Raw genomic sequence first — 18,247 nt, 5'->3', positions numbered from 1 at the left:
CCTTGAGGTAGAGGCTACGTCGGCTCAACACAAAGGAGCACCTTAAAATAAGAGTTAGCTTGAAATCACACTGTGACAATACTGACTTCATTTACTCAAAGTGCTTTCTACCTTCAAAAAGGAGACATGCCATCTTAGAAAGCAATTTCAAAAGGTTCGATACCGTCTGCTTTATCTAAACCGGACAGGATTAAAGGACGAAATCCCACAAGAACTACTTGTGAATAGCTAGAGGTAGTTCACCCTGGATAAACGAAAAGCCCACTCACACTCGAGTCATTCGATATAGTCCTCATGCAAAAGGATCATATTCAATGTTTTCTTTAGGCTAATCAATTTTTTGCATAAAAAGCTACAACATTTGTGTACAAGACGAACGGCATTGGCTTGGCATATCATTAATGTAACATATTTACATGTCGATTACCTTATTGTCAGCATTATATGTAATTATTGATGATACACCCAACATACATGTAAATACACTGAAACATTTAACGATTATGGATGATGTACTTTTTACGATACTTGCTACATTGGTCTAATAAAAGAAGCTTGGACGCACGAATGTTATTTGGACAGCTTCTATTTATGACAACGATCGTGACTTAATAAAGACTTGATTTAGCAAGCAAGACAATAGAAACACATCCCTTGTTGTGACTATAGGCTGGTCTGCGAGTGGTTGCATTACGCGTTGACGCAATACACAAGTCACCGCCTACTCCTTCGTTCACGCTACAGCAATGCTCTATCCACGATGTGTTAAGACCGCCCATGCTGTATGACACTGCCAATATTTGGTGCAGAGTTGTCACGGAGTGCGAACAAGTTTGATGTTGGCTGGACTGAGATTATCTAACCGGATTAGGAGCATCCTCAGCAGCATTTTCAAAATATGGATTTACTGGCTACTGGTAGAGATTGGTAACTAACTGTGATACCAGCATGAATTACCAACAGAAACAAGCACTAAACAATTTACACGTTTTGGAATGAGCCAAATTTATAGGAATGCAGTCTGAGTTGGACTTGAATGAAACGACCATCGCTAGGTACATACGCGCTAGGCACATCGCAAGGTACATGGTACGGTAGCTTGATGTTACAGCCTTGAGTAAGACTACGTCAAGTCCAATGTCGTTGTAACAATCGCTATGGATGTAACAAGAGGAAACGTAGGTTACGTTACGTTATATTCAGCATCGAGTGCAGCATGGGAGAGTACACAACCAGTGAATAATACTCAAGAAAACGGAGGCTCAACTATGGGTGTAGTCAACCTGACTATTATAGGCATAATACTTTGCCTATGTATGTTACTGATTGTATTTGGTAATACATTAGTCATTGTAGCAGTCTACAAAGATCGTTCTTTGCGAAGAAGCATTACTAATTATTTCATCGTATCTTTGGCATTTGCTGATTTACTTATTGGCAGTACTGTTGTTCCAATTTCCATCTTTGATACTTTAAATGGTGGAATTTGGATCTTTGGAGGTGTAATTTGCGACCTATGGCACGCATTGGACATACTGAGTTGTACAGCTTCAATATTGAACTTATGCGTTATCTCATTAGACCGGTTTTGGGCTGTGACACACCCATTAAGTTATCCGCGAAGAATGACCAAAAAGGTTGCTTTAATTTTTATTGTTTTAGTCTGGTGCTGTTCAGCTTTTATATCGTTCCCTTGTATTGCATGGTGGCATGCTGTTGAGGGACCAATGGCAGATAATACTTGTACATTTCCTTCGGATGCCTTCTATCTTGTACTATCTTCATGCGTGTCTTTCTACATACCATCCATCATAATGCTGTTTATGTACTTTCGGATCTACCGAGCGGCTGCAGCACAGATGCGCCACATAAGATCAGGTACCAAGTTGGTTTCAACAGGAAAAAACAATTGCAATAACGAATCAAATGGTACAGTATCACTACGGATCCATCGTGGAGGAGGAGCATCAGTAAATGGAACAGGTAACAAAAGATATTCAGTAGCAACTGATTCCAGAACACAAGCCAATCAAATACTTGGAAGGAGGTTATTATCAAGAATGAATCGAGAACATAAAGCAGCTAAAACTCTCGGGATTGTAGTGGGTGTCTTCATTGTTTGTTGGTTGCCATTTTTTGTGGTAAACGTTGTTGGACCGTTCTGTCCAATATGTATATCTGCACCACATATCGTAATGCCCCTTTTGACATGGTTAGGGTATGTTAACAGCGCCCTTAATCCAGCCATTTATGCCTTCACAAATAAAAGTTTCAAAAGAGCATACAAGAAGATTCTTTGCCGTTGTGGATCTCGCCAAAAAGGACACTTCTTAAGTCGAGATGGAACTACATTTATGAGCATTGATTCAACGTACAACATGGCTGATATGGGCCCAACAACGCCACCGTAACAATTTCATAAGAAAACTCAATTGAACTAACTCAAAGCCAACAAGAAACACATGTTTTGCAACTTTTTGTAAGCAAATTTACTTTATCTGTAGTCGATTATTTGAAATCACTGACCAAAAGTAAAAAGAGTCTTCACGTTTTGTTCCACATTCTTCATATTATTTTGATTGTTTGTTCGTAATTTCGTCAACGTTAAAAACAAAATGTTTTAATCTTTAATGCTTGATAGCTCATTTATGTGACGGTAAACATGGTCTAAAAAAAGGGAATTTGGAATCAGATTGGTTATAGTATTATCCCTCTATTCCTATTGTTGATCAGATTTGTCGCGTTTTTTGTGTGTGTTTGAATTATTTGTTTGTTATAACAAGTTAAAAACCTGTGATATTTGATATTTTACAAAAATGACACATTTGGAAAGATCAGGGTAAACTTTAACTTTTCTAACAGTTTCCAAAAATGAGAAACAAACCAAAGAAACAAATCTTTATCATATGTACGCATCGGTGTATATGGGTAGAAACCAAAATGAATATTCCTGATCCCCGATGCAAATTTAACATATTATATTAAATAGTTAATCTGTTCTCATAACTTGACTAATCGTCCAACCTTATCCCGATTTTGACTTGTTTCGGTTTCGGTTTAAACTAATCCTGAAAAGAACTTAATTACTTCCGATAAAAATAGGTTACCTTTTGAACCATGCAACTATTTTAAGATTGATTAGAAGATTGTTTTAAATTAAGACATGATATTACTTCAGTATTGAAAGCTTGCAACATTGCAGAATAAATGTTGGATACGATTATGTTTAACTGTGTATTAAGACATAATATTACTTATGTAATGAAAGCTTGCAACATTTCAGAATAAATGTTGGATACGAGAATGTTTGAATGTGCAAAAGGGTCACAAAGTACACCATTGTTCACACAGCCTTGGTTTAAATAATACATAATATTCAAATGGTTTACAAAAAAGGATGATTGTGCCCTGAAAAGTTGCGTTGCAAGCTTTCAGAAAATTAATGAGTAAGTTTGCTAATTAGAACAGAATATTTTTAATAGTTTTGTTCCTCAAGGAATTCTTCAATTCTTTCGATGACACAAAACACTAATTATGCATACATAATTATTCAAGACCAATTCCCCTAATGTTAAGTTGGTTATACGCCTCTCTTAATACTTATGCATGACGTCATAACTCTTACCCAAAATGAGGCTATGTGCGCATGTTCCCCATCACTTGCAGTGGCTGCGCCAATCGCCTCGTTTTGGATTAGCATTGTGACGTACATGTACCTCATGCATAAATATTAAGAAAAGGCGTATTCATTGTACTTCCGTAAGGATTCAATTGAATGTACTCCATTTCAATTGGTTTAGTATTATTCCAAGTTTTAGTGGGAGTCCCATACACAGCAGAGTACCACGGGTACATTGTTCAAAGAAACACTTCAATTTCAAAGATGAAATCCAGATTAGAAGCGTTTGTATGTCTTGGGAGATTAATGTCAATGATAGATTAGTATAACAATGGAAATGGAAACATGAGATGAGGGTATACAATGAGAAAACTTGGTATATAAAGTGGTAGATTGTAGTAATAGGATGTAATGTGACTATAATGTACCATAGAGAAAGGTCCTTGCTCTAATGAATGTACATTGTATATGAGATGATGTTTGTAACCAACTCATCATGATGATACGTCCTCAGTTTGAGCAGGAGTTTGGGCAAACATAACAAATGTGTACTGTAATTTTCCATTAAAGGCAGTGGACACTATTGGTAATTACTCAAAATAATTATTCGCATAAAACCTTTCTTGGTGACAAGTAATGGGGAGAGGTTGGTGGTATAAAACATTGTGAGAAACCGCTTCCAGTTTTGGAGAAAGAAGTAATTTTCCACGAATTTGATTTCGAGACCTCAAGTTTAGAACTTGAGATCTCGAAATCAACCATCTAAACGCACACAACTTCGTGTGACAAGGGTGTTTTCTTCTTTCGTTATTATCTCGCAACTTTGATGACCGATTGAGCTCAAATTTTCACCGGTTTGTTATTTTATGCATATGTTGAGATACACCAACTGTAAAGGCTAGTCTTTGACAATGACCGATAGTGTCCACTGCCTTTAAAAACTACATTATCACCAACCTCGACTAAACATGTAAAATTTTCTATGTAAAACGGAAAACGAATACGTTTTCGTGCGATTTTGCGCGAGATTGCAATTATCCAAATTAAATTAAAAGTCTGGTATTTGAAACAATTTCATAGCCAGACGGAGATATTTCACAGGACATTGGTACTGATTTCAAAATTCCAGATAACAAATTTGTCCGATTATTTGGACCATTACTGATGATGGCGTATCATGTCTTGTTAATGTTAATGTTTTTATGGGTCAATGAGTAAATGTGAGACATAGTTTGAGAGAATATGTGTGAGTGGGAGAAGAGTTTAAGACGGAGAGAAAACAGACATGAGAAGGATCGGATGAATCTATGAAATAAATCAAAGGGAAGTATACGGTCACTTTAAAATATGAGTTAGTTACTGAGGATGATAAACTACTCGAGTGTTTGATGAATTGATAATGAGTTTGGGGAATGTATGAAACCGACGGATCTCTTACGTTCCAAGGTTATTATTGATCTGAATGTTTTCAATCATTAAGAAGATTGATTAAACTCAAGTCCCTATAAATATGGATTGAGTCTGACCTACTTTCTGGTAATCGATACATTAGGTCACTCAGGAGTTAATATTTCACAGGTCAATTCTATCTTGAATGTTACCGGCTAAAATAGTTCCGAGTTGTTGTGAATAACAAAGGATAATAAAGAGTAAATAGGAAAGAAAAACTGCGAGGTATTTATAGATGAAAGGTTTGTAAAACAATAAGGCGTAGAATGAAGGAAAGAGAACTGTGAGTAAACAAGAGAGATTGATAGTTGATATCGATGATTATAATGGACAGAGATAAAGAATGAGGAAAGAAAAATAAAATACTGGAGCAAGGATGTAATGGAGAAGTGTGTAATCTTAGATATGATGACTGATGTGGATTGCTTGGTGTATAGATGAAGAGGTAGACTGAGTGGAAAGCAATAGAAAAGCATTGAGACAGTACAAGATGGAACACATAATATTCTAATCGTTAACTTTTAGGACACCCTCTAAAAATATTGTTGGCTAAATTAAGTTATCACCTTTATGGTTATTTCACTAATGGAAGAGAAGTCCTGCGAGGACACGAATGTTTCTAAAGCTTTTTCAAAACACCCAAACAATAATTCCTGCGGCTTTTTTTCAAGGACGTAAATCAATAAAATGACGTCAGCAACTGGGAATTCTCATATCTCAATGAAAATACAATACACTTTCGTCCAATAATTCAACAATTATAATTTTAGCCTTCGGAAATAAAAGAATAGAGTTTCAATACTCTATAAAAAATGGGTGTATATTTTATTTTTATTTTTTATTTTTGTATATTCTTTTTATTTTTATTTTTTATTTTTTAAAGAAACAATTATGGTCTGGGAAAGGTTCAGGTCACATTTTAACGAAAACACAGACTAACAACAAACATCTTAGTAAAACATTATAGTAAACAATTTGGTATCCCACAATACACTGGAGCCCTGGATTTGTGAAGTTGCAGTAAAATTATTGTATTACTTGTAAATGTTAACATAATTCATTGTACCATTAATAATGTTTTCTATCCACCAATTTTAAAATAGACATTTTAAAAATGTGTTGTTTTAGAAAGGTTGGTGGTGACAATTGAGGTCAAATATTATTTCTGTATAATGATTATTGTAAGTTGTTTATTATTCCCTTTCGTGCCAGCTAAACGAGGCAACCAAAACTGTACTACTAATGCTCTTCAATGCGTATTATTTTTTATGATGTTTAAATATATTGCAAAATAAATTCGGCATGTATGTATTGATTAATAAGTATATGTTTTGCCATTGTATGATTGTGTTAACTAAAACTCTTTTGAATTTGTAAAGGTATAAGCAAATGCATAAGGGCTATTTAATAAAACAAGTCGTATTGTGTGGCATCTAGAAGTTGGACGAGTCGTAAAATAGAAGACATTCGTCTATCTTAAATTCATGATGGCTTTGATTTGCGAAGTCATATTGATGCTTAGTTAAATATTGTAATATTGGTGTCACAATTTAATTATTTTGTAAATGTATCAAACTTAAACTATTTTAAAGTCATAATGCATAATTGATATTGCTGTAAATAGTAAGAAAGTATATTGTACAACGAAACACAGATATACATGCGCGACTTTATGCCAAGCAAAAAATAAAAACAATTTAACAAACTTCCACTAAATCCCTGAAAATATGTCAACCATTATTCATAATTTTCTCTGATACGAGACCATTAGTTTGACGACATGTTCCAAGCTTGGTATTATACTGTCTCCTAAATCACCTGGATTTATCGTATATCTAGAAGTAGGTCCTTCTTTATCAAACTTAATCCGTCTCTCTGAATGCTTTGATACTTGGAATCAGTCTGCACTGATCACTTGTCAGTAGACTTTACCTGAAAGCAACTGGATTTATTTGAATTGAACTGCGCCCCGTCCTAATAGAAGTGTGTTGCCCTTCTATTTGCTTGGCATGGTGCTTGGTTGTATGATATGTGAATTGACAGGAATGTGATTCGTGCCACTATATTCTATAGATTATACCTGTCTAACACCTCGGTGTGCTTTATACATCAAATAAATCACATAGAAGTAGATGAAGTCGTGACACTTGGGCTCGATCTAAATCGAATCGTTCACAGAAAATCTCAACCCTTTTAAACAAATTGTTCAAGAGAATGAAGGATAGTCCTACACCATGTTCCCTTTTTAAAAACGTATAGATTACGAAGAGTGAGTCGTAAGAAATTATTATATTGTCAAGGCGCAAACCCTAGACGGTATACTGTCAAGGCGCAAACCCTAGACGGTATACTGTCAAGGCGCAAACCCTAGACGGTATATTGTCAAGGCGCAAACCCTAGACGGTATACTGTCAAGGCGCAAACCCTAGACGGTATATTGTCAAGGCGCAAACCCTAGACGGTATATTGTCAAGGCGCAAACCCTAGACGGTATATTGTCAAGGCGCAAACCCTAGACAGTATCCACCACTTGGGAAAAAACCCAAACGTGAATACATTTGAACCAATCAGCGCTCTTTGCTACCAATACGTAATTTGACGTCGTTGGTTTTATTGTATGACTATAAGAATCCTAATTGTTAAGACTACAGTAACCCTACGCTCAATCTGTGGATGGATCAAATACACTTAATAGAGCTATTTTAGAGTTTGTTTTTCTGTAATAACATAGGCCTTTAATAAGAAAAAAAAAAAAAAAAAAAAGGAAAAACAACAACAATAACAACAATAAGTATTACCGGTAGTATTTTGAAACTAAAATCTGTATTTTTGCTTTTAGTCGCGGTGAGGGTCATGTAAATTCTCAAATATTATGACGACTAATGCATGTATAGGATTTGAGGCATTGCATGGTGGGGTATCAATGTATATTTGGTTTGCGGTAACACCATGTGTGTATCTACTTGCCAGGTAGAGTTGTTCTTAGTCTTGCTTTATTCTACTGCCGTGGAGTAGATAAGTCTCCTGACGATGACTAGAGCAAGCTAGTCGAAACGTTGAGACCAATTCAGAACTGACTCCGCGGAAGTACAGTTATTACGATCCTATAAGCTAAAGTAGTAGTCCAGTCTAATTTCTATACCATCCGCCCTGGTAATAGTTATAAAAGCAGGACAGTTCTTTTCAGAACTGAGAAGTCTCCCGAACCTCCGATTATCTACTCAGCGGCAGTAGAATAAAGCAAGACAGTTCCCTAAGAACAACTCTACCTGGCAAGTAGATACACACATGGTGTTACCGCAAACCAAATATAGACTAATGCATGCACACAAATAATTATTTTTGGTCGTTTGGTTCCAAAGCTAAATGTCAAAGTTAACTTTATTGTTTTGCAAGTTTGTTTGGCTTTGCCGTGCATCGCAAAACGCCATTTGTTCAGGTAAACATCAACCCTAGAACGTGAATATTTATACAGGGGCCAATTTCATAGAGCTGCTTAAGCAAAAAATTTGCTTAAGCACGAAAATAGCTCGCTTATTTTACACAGGTTACTGACAAAAATTTCATGCCATATACATTACTTTTGACTGGTATTTAGCTGTTGTTTGCTTAGCATAACAATTCAGTTGAGTCTTGGCCGTTAGTCTGATTTTACTGAGCAAGGAATTTTTGGCTTAAGCAAAATTTTTTGCTTAAGCAGCTCTATGAAATTGGGCCCTGGTCATATAAATCGTAATCCGTGATCTCAGAAAAACACAGGATCAAAGGATTGTTCGATTAGGTCTAATTGGAAGCCATGCAATTTAGTTAATGGTTTGAATGTAATATTATTTAATTGAGCCGCGTGACAAGGGAAAATTAACTCGTTTGGACAGGAAGCGAAATGGAAAAGATAAGAATTTGCAAATTAAGCTCAATGTTAGTCACATCATTATTGGTTTGTCAATCACGTTTTCCCATTTGTTTTTAAACTTTATTTAACAATACATTTTGAATTATGATTTTTAAATTATGCAAATATTTGATCAGTAAAGTAAAACACGCTCAATAATTGTAACATCTGAGGCACAAACTGATTGACGTAAATGAAACGTAGTAGGCCTAATGCTAAAGATTTGAGTGGGTTTTTCATTATACGCTTCTTAACGTCTGTTTACGATGTGCACTTTATTGTGCCAATTAGTTCCTAGAACATGTAATAGCATTACAAGAACCGTTCAACTCTATCGAGCAGCATTAAATCTCTCGACATCCCAACTATGCCAAGACACACACCAATCTTATTGCCATCCCATTACGCTTATGTGGACACTCTTGAAAACTAATAAAATGCTTCAACTGATTTGAATTATATCGGTAAATCTTTCATGAAAAACACACAGAGTGTCTGGATTTAACACCTTTGGAAGTCCAGCATAGCATAATGAGAAGTAAATAACTCCTGAAGATAAAGTAGATGTATTGATGCATGTATCTGATTACACGCTGTGGTTTTCTATCGTCATAATAAGAGAATACGCTGTGTCTAATGACGTGGTCATGTTACTGTCTCTCCACGTCTTTTAATGTTACATTCGCAGGATTAAGTCTGGATCAATATTGCCATATAATCCCATATGGAGGTCGCTCAATGCACTTGTTTAAATCTTCTGTGACAGTTTTTGTCGTTAAGAAAATATTGTCTGCCTGTGAACAATCGAATTAGTCTCATCATTAGAAGTGGATCTGGTTTCTGTCTGATGGGAACGTATTAAACGAATCATTAGCGACTAATGCTTGTTATAATGAAGGTATACGTTTGGCATCACGTTACAATCCAACTTTTGGTCTAGAAGCCTCAACAGCTTTCGATAGTATAGAGTATTTTTGAAAACATTTCACTGTAAAAAGAATATGAGTAGCGTTACCGCCATTTATCAGACTGGTATTCGTTATTCTTCATGCGTGGTCATAATATTCGCGCCGAATTTTCAGCGACATCTTAAAAATGTGACCACCTTTCGGAATGAATGTCCAACAGGTTAGTTTAATCGTACATCTTCATGATTAAAACATTCAAACGGTTCCAAAAACGAAAGAAATCATTTTCCTTTGCGTACTGGAAAGATAAACCATTAAAAAAAAATCCTCAACACTTTAAGAAAATCAAGAGAATCCATACTCATAAAGTACAAAATGACCAGAAGTGAACAAATGTGTTAACAGAGAACCGAAACAGCTATTATCAGCGTCTTCTTACTTTCACCAGAACTCTATTTGGTTGTTTTTAATCTTAACAAAACTCAAAAACATCACAATAAATATATAATATGTTTATCTATAAGATATCGATAAGGGCCAGTCTAGGTACAAATGCTGCCACGAAGCTTCAGGACAAATAATCCGACTTTGACGACTAATATAATAACAATTAAGATTCCATCGGAACTAATTAGTGCCTTGGGGATATGTTTGTATACGTGATCATCTACCTACTTAAACTATGTTACCGTTTAATAATGACTTGCTAACATTGGCATGTGTGATTTGTGAATGATTTAACAAACACGTTTACAGCGAAGCTCTGACAAATCTGTCATCTTGGCATATGGCTGTATCGTTTTACTTATATATCCCAAGGAATTTCCAAAAGAATAATAATCTTCAACTCCCAAATGCTCCAGGGAGTTGTTTTATGTCAGTGTTGGGTTGTCTTCGAATTGAATAATTTAAACGATAGAACCCAAAACAGTTCACGGGGTGAACGCTTTTAGTATATTCTGTGAGGTTATGGTCGTATTTGGCTATTACATACTACACTTAAAAGCTAAAACACGAAGTTGAACATTTTAACAAATGTGGATGTAAACGTTCATAATGGTTCAAGGTCCAAGATCAGATAGCCTTATAGTTTTCGCTGGTCGTTTCTATATACATGTACGGGATTTGAGGCATTGCATGGTGAGGTATCATATTCGGTTTTCGATAAGATACTTTAATATTGGTGGTCTTAACAACTTCGGATCCATTGTGTGGTAATTTAATTAACAAACGTGGATGAAAACATAATGTTTTTATTTAAGCCTAGTCGCTGAGGTAGCCTACCATCAATTCATTAAAAGCAACCACATGACTTTCTTTGATTGGTTCATGAAATAAGGAGACCAAATGTCTACATTTTACAGCTCGAAGATTAAATATTTGATTTGTAGGGACATAATTTCTTACAAATTAAAGAAATTTCATCAAAAGTAACCAGTCTGACCTGAAACCAAAAGCTTTTTGGGCATTGCAAATCCATTAGTTTATTGCTAAATATTAAATAATACAGAGAGCTTTAATATTTGGAGCATGGGCAATCTTTTTAGTCTTTACGTAAAATAAAATATGTTGATAATTAAGTTTTTGCTTTAAGTTTTTCAGAATTAGTTATGCCTGACGTCTATAACGCGTTAAACATTTCATTTCCTACTACGAACAAAACAATACCCGGTTGATTGGTTTTTGTGCGGTGAACTTCAATAAGCGTCGGCGGCAAGTCATGAGGATTTCACAATTTGGCATCAAAATGAAATAATACCTGCCAAGGTCGAATCGTTAGTGGGGAGTCTGTCATTCAGGTAAACTGCTAAAAGAGTGCACCTTAGACTCTAGTACATTGAGATGCCACGTTTTGTAATGTTCGTTATGACAAGTTCCTGTGTAAACACACATACCACAAACGATGAAAGGTTTGATAGGTGGAGACAGTTCATAAGACTACCTCCATGAAAAGACCGTTCATTATTAATTATGATAATCTTCTACCTCAAGATTTTAGCATATATTTTATTAAGAAATGTGGCTAGGTTTTAGTTTTTATCATACAAAATTGCCAGATATGTGTTCATGAAAATAATTCGATACATTTAAAAAAAAAAAATCATTTTAAAAATGAATTGAATTGTTTGATTAAAGAACTCAAAACAAAGCATCATACTTCGTGACCATCTTAGTAGTATCATGGAGGGTAGTTCTACCTCCATGGTATTAGTAATACAGTTTGAAAGCTGTTGTATTTTCTTCTAGCCGAGGTCATGAGATGCAGGCACGTGTACAAGATGTGATAAACCAGCCGGTCTAAGACAAGTCATTTTACGCCTCAGTGTCTTGTGGGTGAGTGTTAAGACGTGTATAACAAACTGAGTGAACGAGCTCCGTCAGTGGTATATGGTTTATGATATATGGATATTCGTATTTGAAGTCTATTTTTCTATCATCTTATAATCCCTAATGAATATCTAGTCACGAATGATCTTCACTCACTTTCTTGGATTCTTGGATGGGTAGTGTTGATGGTGATCATGACAAGTAAAAATACCGGCTACATACAGACTAAGGGATGTCTTAATGCGTCAAAACATTAACATTCGGAATAGTAGTCTTCCATTCAGAATAAAGTAAGAGTTTGTTTTCTGCATCGTCTAACGTTTTGATAAAATGAAAACTCAGAGGTTTTCATGTCTCAAATATTATTGCATCAAACAAACTAAAAGGGAATTTAAATTCCATATACTTCACTGAAATCACTCCTTGCATATGGAAAACTGTATCACATTCAGTTCACAAATCGACTATTTGCTTTGTAATTAATTTTGTCATGAAACCTTTTGTGGCTGGTACAAACTTTGTGTTTTCAAACGACATAAAGTTTTTGTCTTCATTGTCTACATAATTGTTTTCCAAACAAGCTTTTCGAGGGTAGACAAATATAACATTTTATTGATTGTTCGGAGACAAAATATCAATCTTTGAGTTGGCACCCGGTTTTTAATAATAAGTCTGTGTTGTAAACTCGTATTACCAGCGAATTCCATACACACACATATATATATATACACACATATATCAGCCAACTAATTAAAAAAGGTGAGCTTTGTTTGTAACATAAATAAATGCATAATAGATTTCCCATATTTATAGGAAATTCTAGGTTAACAAAGATGGTCATGTTATCATAAGAATACGTGACACCAAAATGGTAACGCAAATGTCAGACAGATTGTTACTAGGCATATTATAGGCCCACCAATGGATTTATATCACGCTTGATTTATGACCTGATTTAGATAATAGATAAGTGTCAAGCTTTAATAACAATAAGAGTTGACAATGGATGTTAAGTCGCCATAAGAGGTATGGTCTTAGTAATGGCATTTATTTATGTTTCAATAAAACAATATAAAGACAGGGCCCAATTTCATAGCTCTGCTTAAAGCATAACTTATTTCCCTACAGCTTGCTGCTAAGCAGAAAATAAGCAGGATTTGGCTTTAGCATTTTGTGCTTAGCTTGTGTCTGTGCTAAGCAGCTATATTAAATAGGTCTGGTTCATGAGGGTTGATTATCAATTGTAAAACATAAGCCCATTTGTAATAGGAGCATAAATTAAATCCACAACCAAACACAATTTACATTTCAATAACAATCACTGTATATCCTTCAATCCCACATTGTCCTAGTTCTGTGAACCTAGAATTATTGCAAAATAAAAATAAAGAAAAAAAGAGAAAAAAGAAGCAAAAGAAAAGAAAATCTAGCTCAAGGTAAAACATCTGGCAGTTAACCTTTAGAAATAACTGTAAAATTAATCAAACTTAATAAATACGGTCACAGCATGAACTAATCTATAATCTATGATTCGCAGCAAGCCTCTAGTTACTGATGGTGATGACATGTTTAAACTTACAATCAGTCTGATATACAGTTTAGGAGTTATGGAAGGAGATGTTTTTACACCTTGTATCCTTGAATTAAAGACTAACTCTAGACAATCTCCAGCTAAGGATGATAGGTCTACCTCACATCAATGATTATCTCGAGTATTACAGGATACATCCATCTCAAGAAGCAACAGTAAGACACTCTATACGTAACATGTTTCTGTTACTTCCTGCATCACTATCCTCTTTAATGTCATTCATATACTTGGAGAAGTGACAGTAATGGCTGTGGGTTGCGAGTTGATTGTCAACCATTTGATGGGTTGGGAATACAGTGAGTTTAATCACAGAGGAGCAAGCAAGCAGGGTCCCCGGGTGTGATTATAGAGCTACCATCCAGTTAAAAGTATCACACGGCTCATGCTACATTACCTTTAGCAGACTGGAATACACACAACAAAATAAATTGGAAAATATAGAATGGGCTTTATAGACCATTGAGACTCAATATTCAAACAAATAGACTGACTTGCCTTTGATCGGTCGAGTTGGTCGTTGAAAGCGTTGGAAGTCCTTTAGAAATGCATAAGATTTGAAAGACATTTTGAAAGTAGAACACGACGATCGACACAAACATGCCTCGAAATTGCACAGATTTCCTTAAACGTCGCGAAGAAACATGGTCGGCCATTTTGTGGAGTCAAAATTTTGACTCAATAAAATGGCCGACCGTGTTAGCTCGTGACGTAAACGGACAACCGTGCAATTTCGAGACACTTGTGTGGATCGTTATAATATACTTTTAAAATATCTTTATATAACCATCATCATTTCATAACAATAGGTTTCAAACGCTTTTCAAAGACCAATTCGTCCGATCCAAGGCAACGTGTTCCTTTAATACGGGCCTGTGTGGTTTAAGTAAATGTCTTGGTTTGAAAACTAAGACACGATTGAAGAAATGCCCACTTTTAATCTTATCAGGAATGACTTAACGACAAGAGGCACGCACCAACATCTTTATCGAGACAGTCACCTTTGAGGTGTGTCATGCACTTCTCATCTAGTTACATTTGACAACACTTTCATTTTGTTGACCCAAGTTACCGTGACGTCATTTGTGCCAATCAGCGAAGGAGGTTTAAACAAATAGTTACTAACAAAAAGTGACAATAAGATTTGATTGATTCTTTTTTCTACATCGTGTATTGCTTTGTACTAGTGCAGCTTTCATGACATATTACAATAACACAATTTTGAGTGTCCGTGTACTGACAAGAAAGAGTCGAAACCAGGCTCAACTTTGCGTTCCTTTGACAATCAAATGATAGACAATTAGTTAAGAAAACACGGACCTAGATACAGATAGTTTTCACAGATTCTTTGCTATAACAACACCAACCTGGAGCTATATTTCATACTCATTGTTGCTTCTGATAGAGACATATATTTCCCCAGAGTACGCAACAAACAATCTAGTACAGGGCGATAAGAATCACCGAGTAACAAAACACGATGCCCAAGGAGTCGATGTTAGGCCAACTTTACTCTTACATCTACCTTGATGTCAGTAGTCCAGAAATATGATCTAAAAGTAATGGACAGCCATTTATGAAAATAACTCTCACTAAATGAAGACAAAATGTGAGTAGAATGACAGATTTAGTAAGTACTTAAAAGGGTTCTTGATGATGAGTGATGAAGACTGGTGAAGACTGCTGGTAAGGTGTTTTGACCAGTACCTGTCTCAAAGTGTTTGGACCATTACCTGTCTCCACGCTCAACCCCATCATCTAATATTGACCTAGCATGTCCATCTATCTTACTTCTCAATCTCAGTGTTATTATAACTGATAAGCTTCAAACTACACTCGAAAAACTCCTGGGGCCTAGCCGGGCTCATTTCTGGGTCATTGAGACCAGAAATGAGTCAGAATTACCAATTGTTGGGTCATACACTACCGTAGAATACCAGCAAATATTTTAATTGTTTGTTTACCAGTTTCAAGGTCAGCTTGACCTAAGAATGGGTCAGGTGCACTAAGCCACAGAATCCGGGTTAATTCTGACCCAAAAGATTTAGGGAGTTGGCGGATCAAACTAAGAAAGGTTTTACTAACTTAAAGATTTCTTCATCATTTGTGACCGTTAGGCCAGACACAGGGAGATTCACAACACTTAAAACACTTTCATGTACAGTGAACATGGAGAGGTTTAGGGCAGAGTGTCAGTACTTTTTTCTCTCTGATATTGTATAAAAGATTTAATAAATGAAAACCATGGCGCTCAAGCTATGTTAACGACACAGACTCAAGGAATTTAGGTGACGCAAAAACCCAACTTAGTTTAATAAACTGAGAATCTCGATTTATTCTGACATCTATCCAGTGAGCAGACTATCCTCTCTCGACAAGAAGCAACGTTAACATAATATCCAACTTGAGAGGGTATCTGAAACAGCCTTTTCTTTTCCAACCTACTTATTAAAGACAAGCGGAACTTGCAACACGTCAAAAAGCTCAATCGATTTAAGGAAACGAATTACTTGCAATGCTTCACATTGTAAAGTTATATTTGATGGTTTCGGTTTGAAGTACTCAAAGCCAAAGCAGTCCACATCGATCTTTAAAATACACGTCGAGTGCTGCAATCGATTCTTAAATGTAATTTTAAGGAACAATATTTTAATGACATTTTGTTTTAGGTTTAAAGCGTTGTTTGCGTCAAACTATGTTTGACAATGTCAACATGCCTGGCTTGTTTGCTTGTTGTTATACCGGGCAATGCCTGGAAGTACCTCGCCTACACTATTTTTCAGTACCGAGACAAAATCACCCAGTTAAAAGTGTAGGTGAAGTGAAGGATCCTTTCGCTCTGAGATAAAGGTTATTCTAGGTTATTCGATACTTGCAGTGGGGAAGGATTCGATCCCTTAGCCTTACAAAATCTGATTTGCAAATGGGAAAATCAACTGAAAACGATCCGCGTAAATAAATCCTTGAGGGAGTATGTAAGAGGAAATAAGCGGAGCCTAAAGTCTAGTGTATGTATGACGATATGGGTACACGATATCACGATATGAGTACATGATATCATACATACAGGACGATGACTTAGCACCATTCAACACGAACAACATATTCTGCAGGCTAAAACTCTTATCTTATAAGAGAAATCTTAAAATGAGTTTAGCAAACGGTAGTGAAAATCGCTTCTTCACGATGATAGTAAAGATAAACTGCACCCATGTTAAGGTCACGTGGACGTATTGCGGCTTTGGGATCCCACGGGTTATGACTTTCGTTGCAGACAAACATTTTTCCAGTTTTCACCAAAAGTAAACTTTTAAATTTTGACCAATCACGGTTTTTCTTCATTGCAATCAATTATTGAAAGATTGAGGCGAGCAATGTTGTTCGGATAATGCAACTATTCTAAAACATGGAAACAAATCAAAGTAATTCAATAACAATCTTGAAATAACTGATGAGACCCAAGATACCAAACAAATTGTTTGCGGGCAAACTCATGCAGAACGCGCATGATGTTTGTTTTTCATGTGATGACTTGCAGAGATAGTGTCGTGTTTAGCTTTCTGCAGATCGATACGATGTATCCTTTGGGATCGATTGGTACCCGCTGGGCGGTACAGACTATTATAAGAACCAAGGTAGCAATGTCTGGCCACGGTCTCTACATTAATGAGCCTGTGCTGATTGAATCCCATGGGGGATTTCCACCCTCGTTCCCATCACAAACGATTTACTGTCTCCACTACATACTACAATTGAGGAAGACTTAAATATGGGATCGATACGTTACCGGAAGAGATGAGGGCCCGTCTTAATTCCTAACGTGTCCTGCGGCTTATCTGTGTGTTCAACAGCTTCAAAATTGGGGTACAATCTATCTTGCAGTTTTACAATATTGCCATACAGCATGTTTATTAACATGTCTTTAGGTATCCAGGCATTAATCATCATCAAAAGGGAACATTCTTTATCACCGCCAGTACACCCTTCAAAGTTTGTGGACGAAGAACCAGTTTCCTTGAGGGACAATGGTATGTGGACAAACTTGAATTACAAAGCAAAAACTACAAAAAATACCTGAAGCTCACAGCTGCATCACTCTACAAGAGGGTCAATCGCAACGGGGTTGACTGGGAATTAAAGTTACCTGCAGGACACTACATGGCCTCTGTGTTTCATGGACTAATTGAACAAATCTCTAATCGGGGCCGGGCATGCACATCCAGTATTGTATACACATATGGAATGATGGATGCAATGGGGTGCCCCCTCCCTCCCCTCACACACGCACAATTCCAAGGATCCGGTTTATGGGATCCCGTATATAGTGTTGTTATTTATTAGGTATTCCCTGTTCTATAAAGAGTTCTCTCGTGGGGCTTGTGGGGTCCAGGTAGATGAACACAGATTTCCTTTGTGGGGCTTGTGGGGTCCAGGTAGATGAACACAGATTTCCTTTGTGGGGC

The 18,247-nt window shown here is 36.2% G+C and overlaps 1 protein-coding gene across 1 annotated transcript; it reads left to right on the top strand.

The window, feature by feature from the left end:
• On the top strand, window positions 1–6,729 carry LOC139941016 (dopamine receptor 2-like). The gene has a single exon (XM_071937431.1). It carries the CDS (start codon window positions 1,158–1,160, stop codon window positions 2,409–2,411), a length of 1,254 nt encoding a protein of 417 aa, XP_071793532.1. The 5' UTR covers window positions 1–1,157; the 3' UTR covers window positions 2,412–6,729.
• The last annotated feature ends 11,518 nt before the right edge of the window (window positions 6,730–18,247 follow it).

Source organism: Asterias amurensis, chromosome 8 (genome assembly GCF_032118995.1).
Source record: "Asterias amurensis chromosome 8, ASM3211899v1".
Lineage (NCBI taxonomy): Eukaryota > Metazoa > Echinodermata > Asteroidea > Forcipulatida > Asteriidae > Asterias > Asterias amurensis.
The sequence above is the reverse complement of the archived record's forward strand: the minus strand, read 5'-3'. Positions and strand labels throughout refer to the sequence as shown.

Coding starts and splice junctions, on each gene's coding strand:
- LOC139941016 (XM_071937431.1), top strand. CDS start 1,158: ATGGATGTAACAAGAGGAAACGTAGGTTACGTTACGTTATATTCAGCA.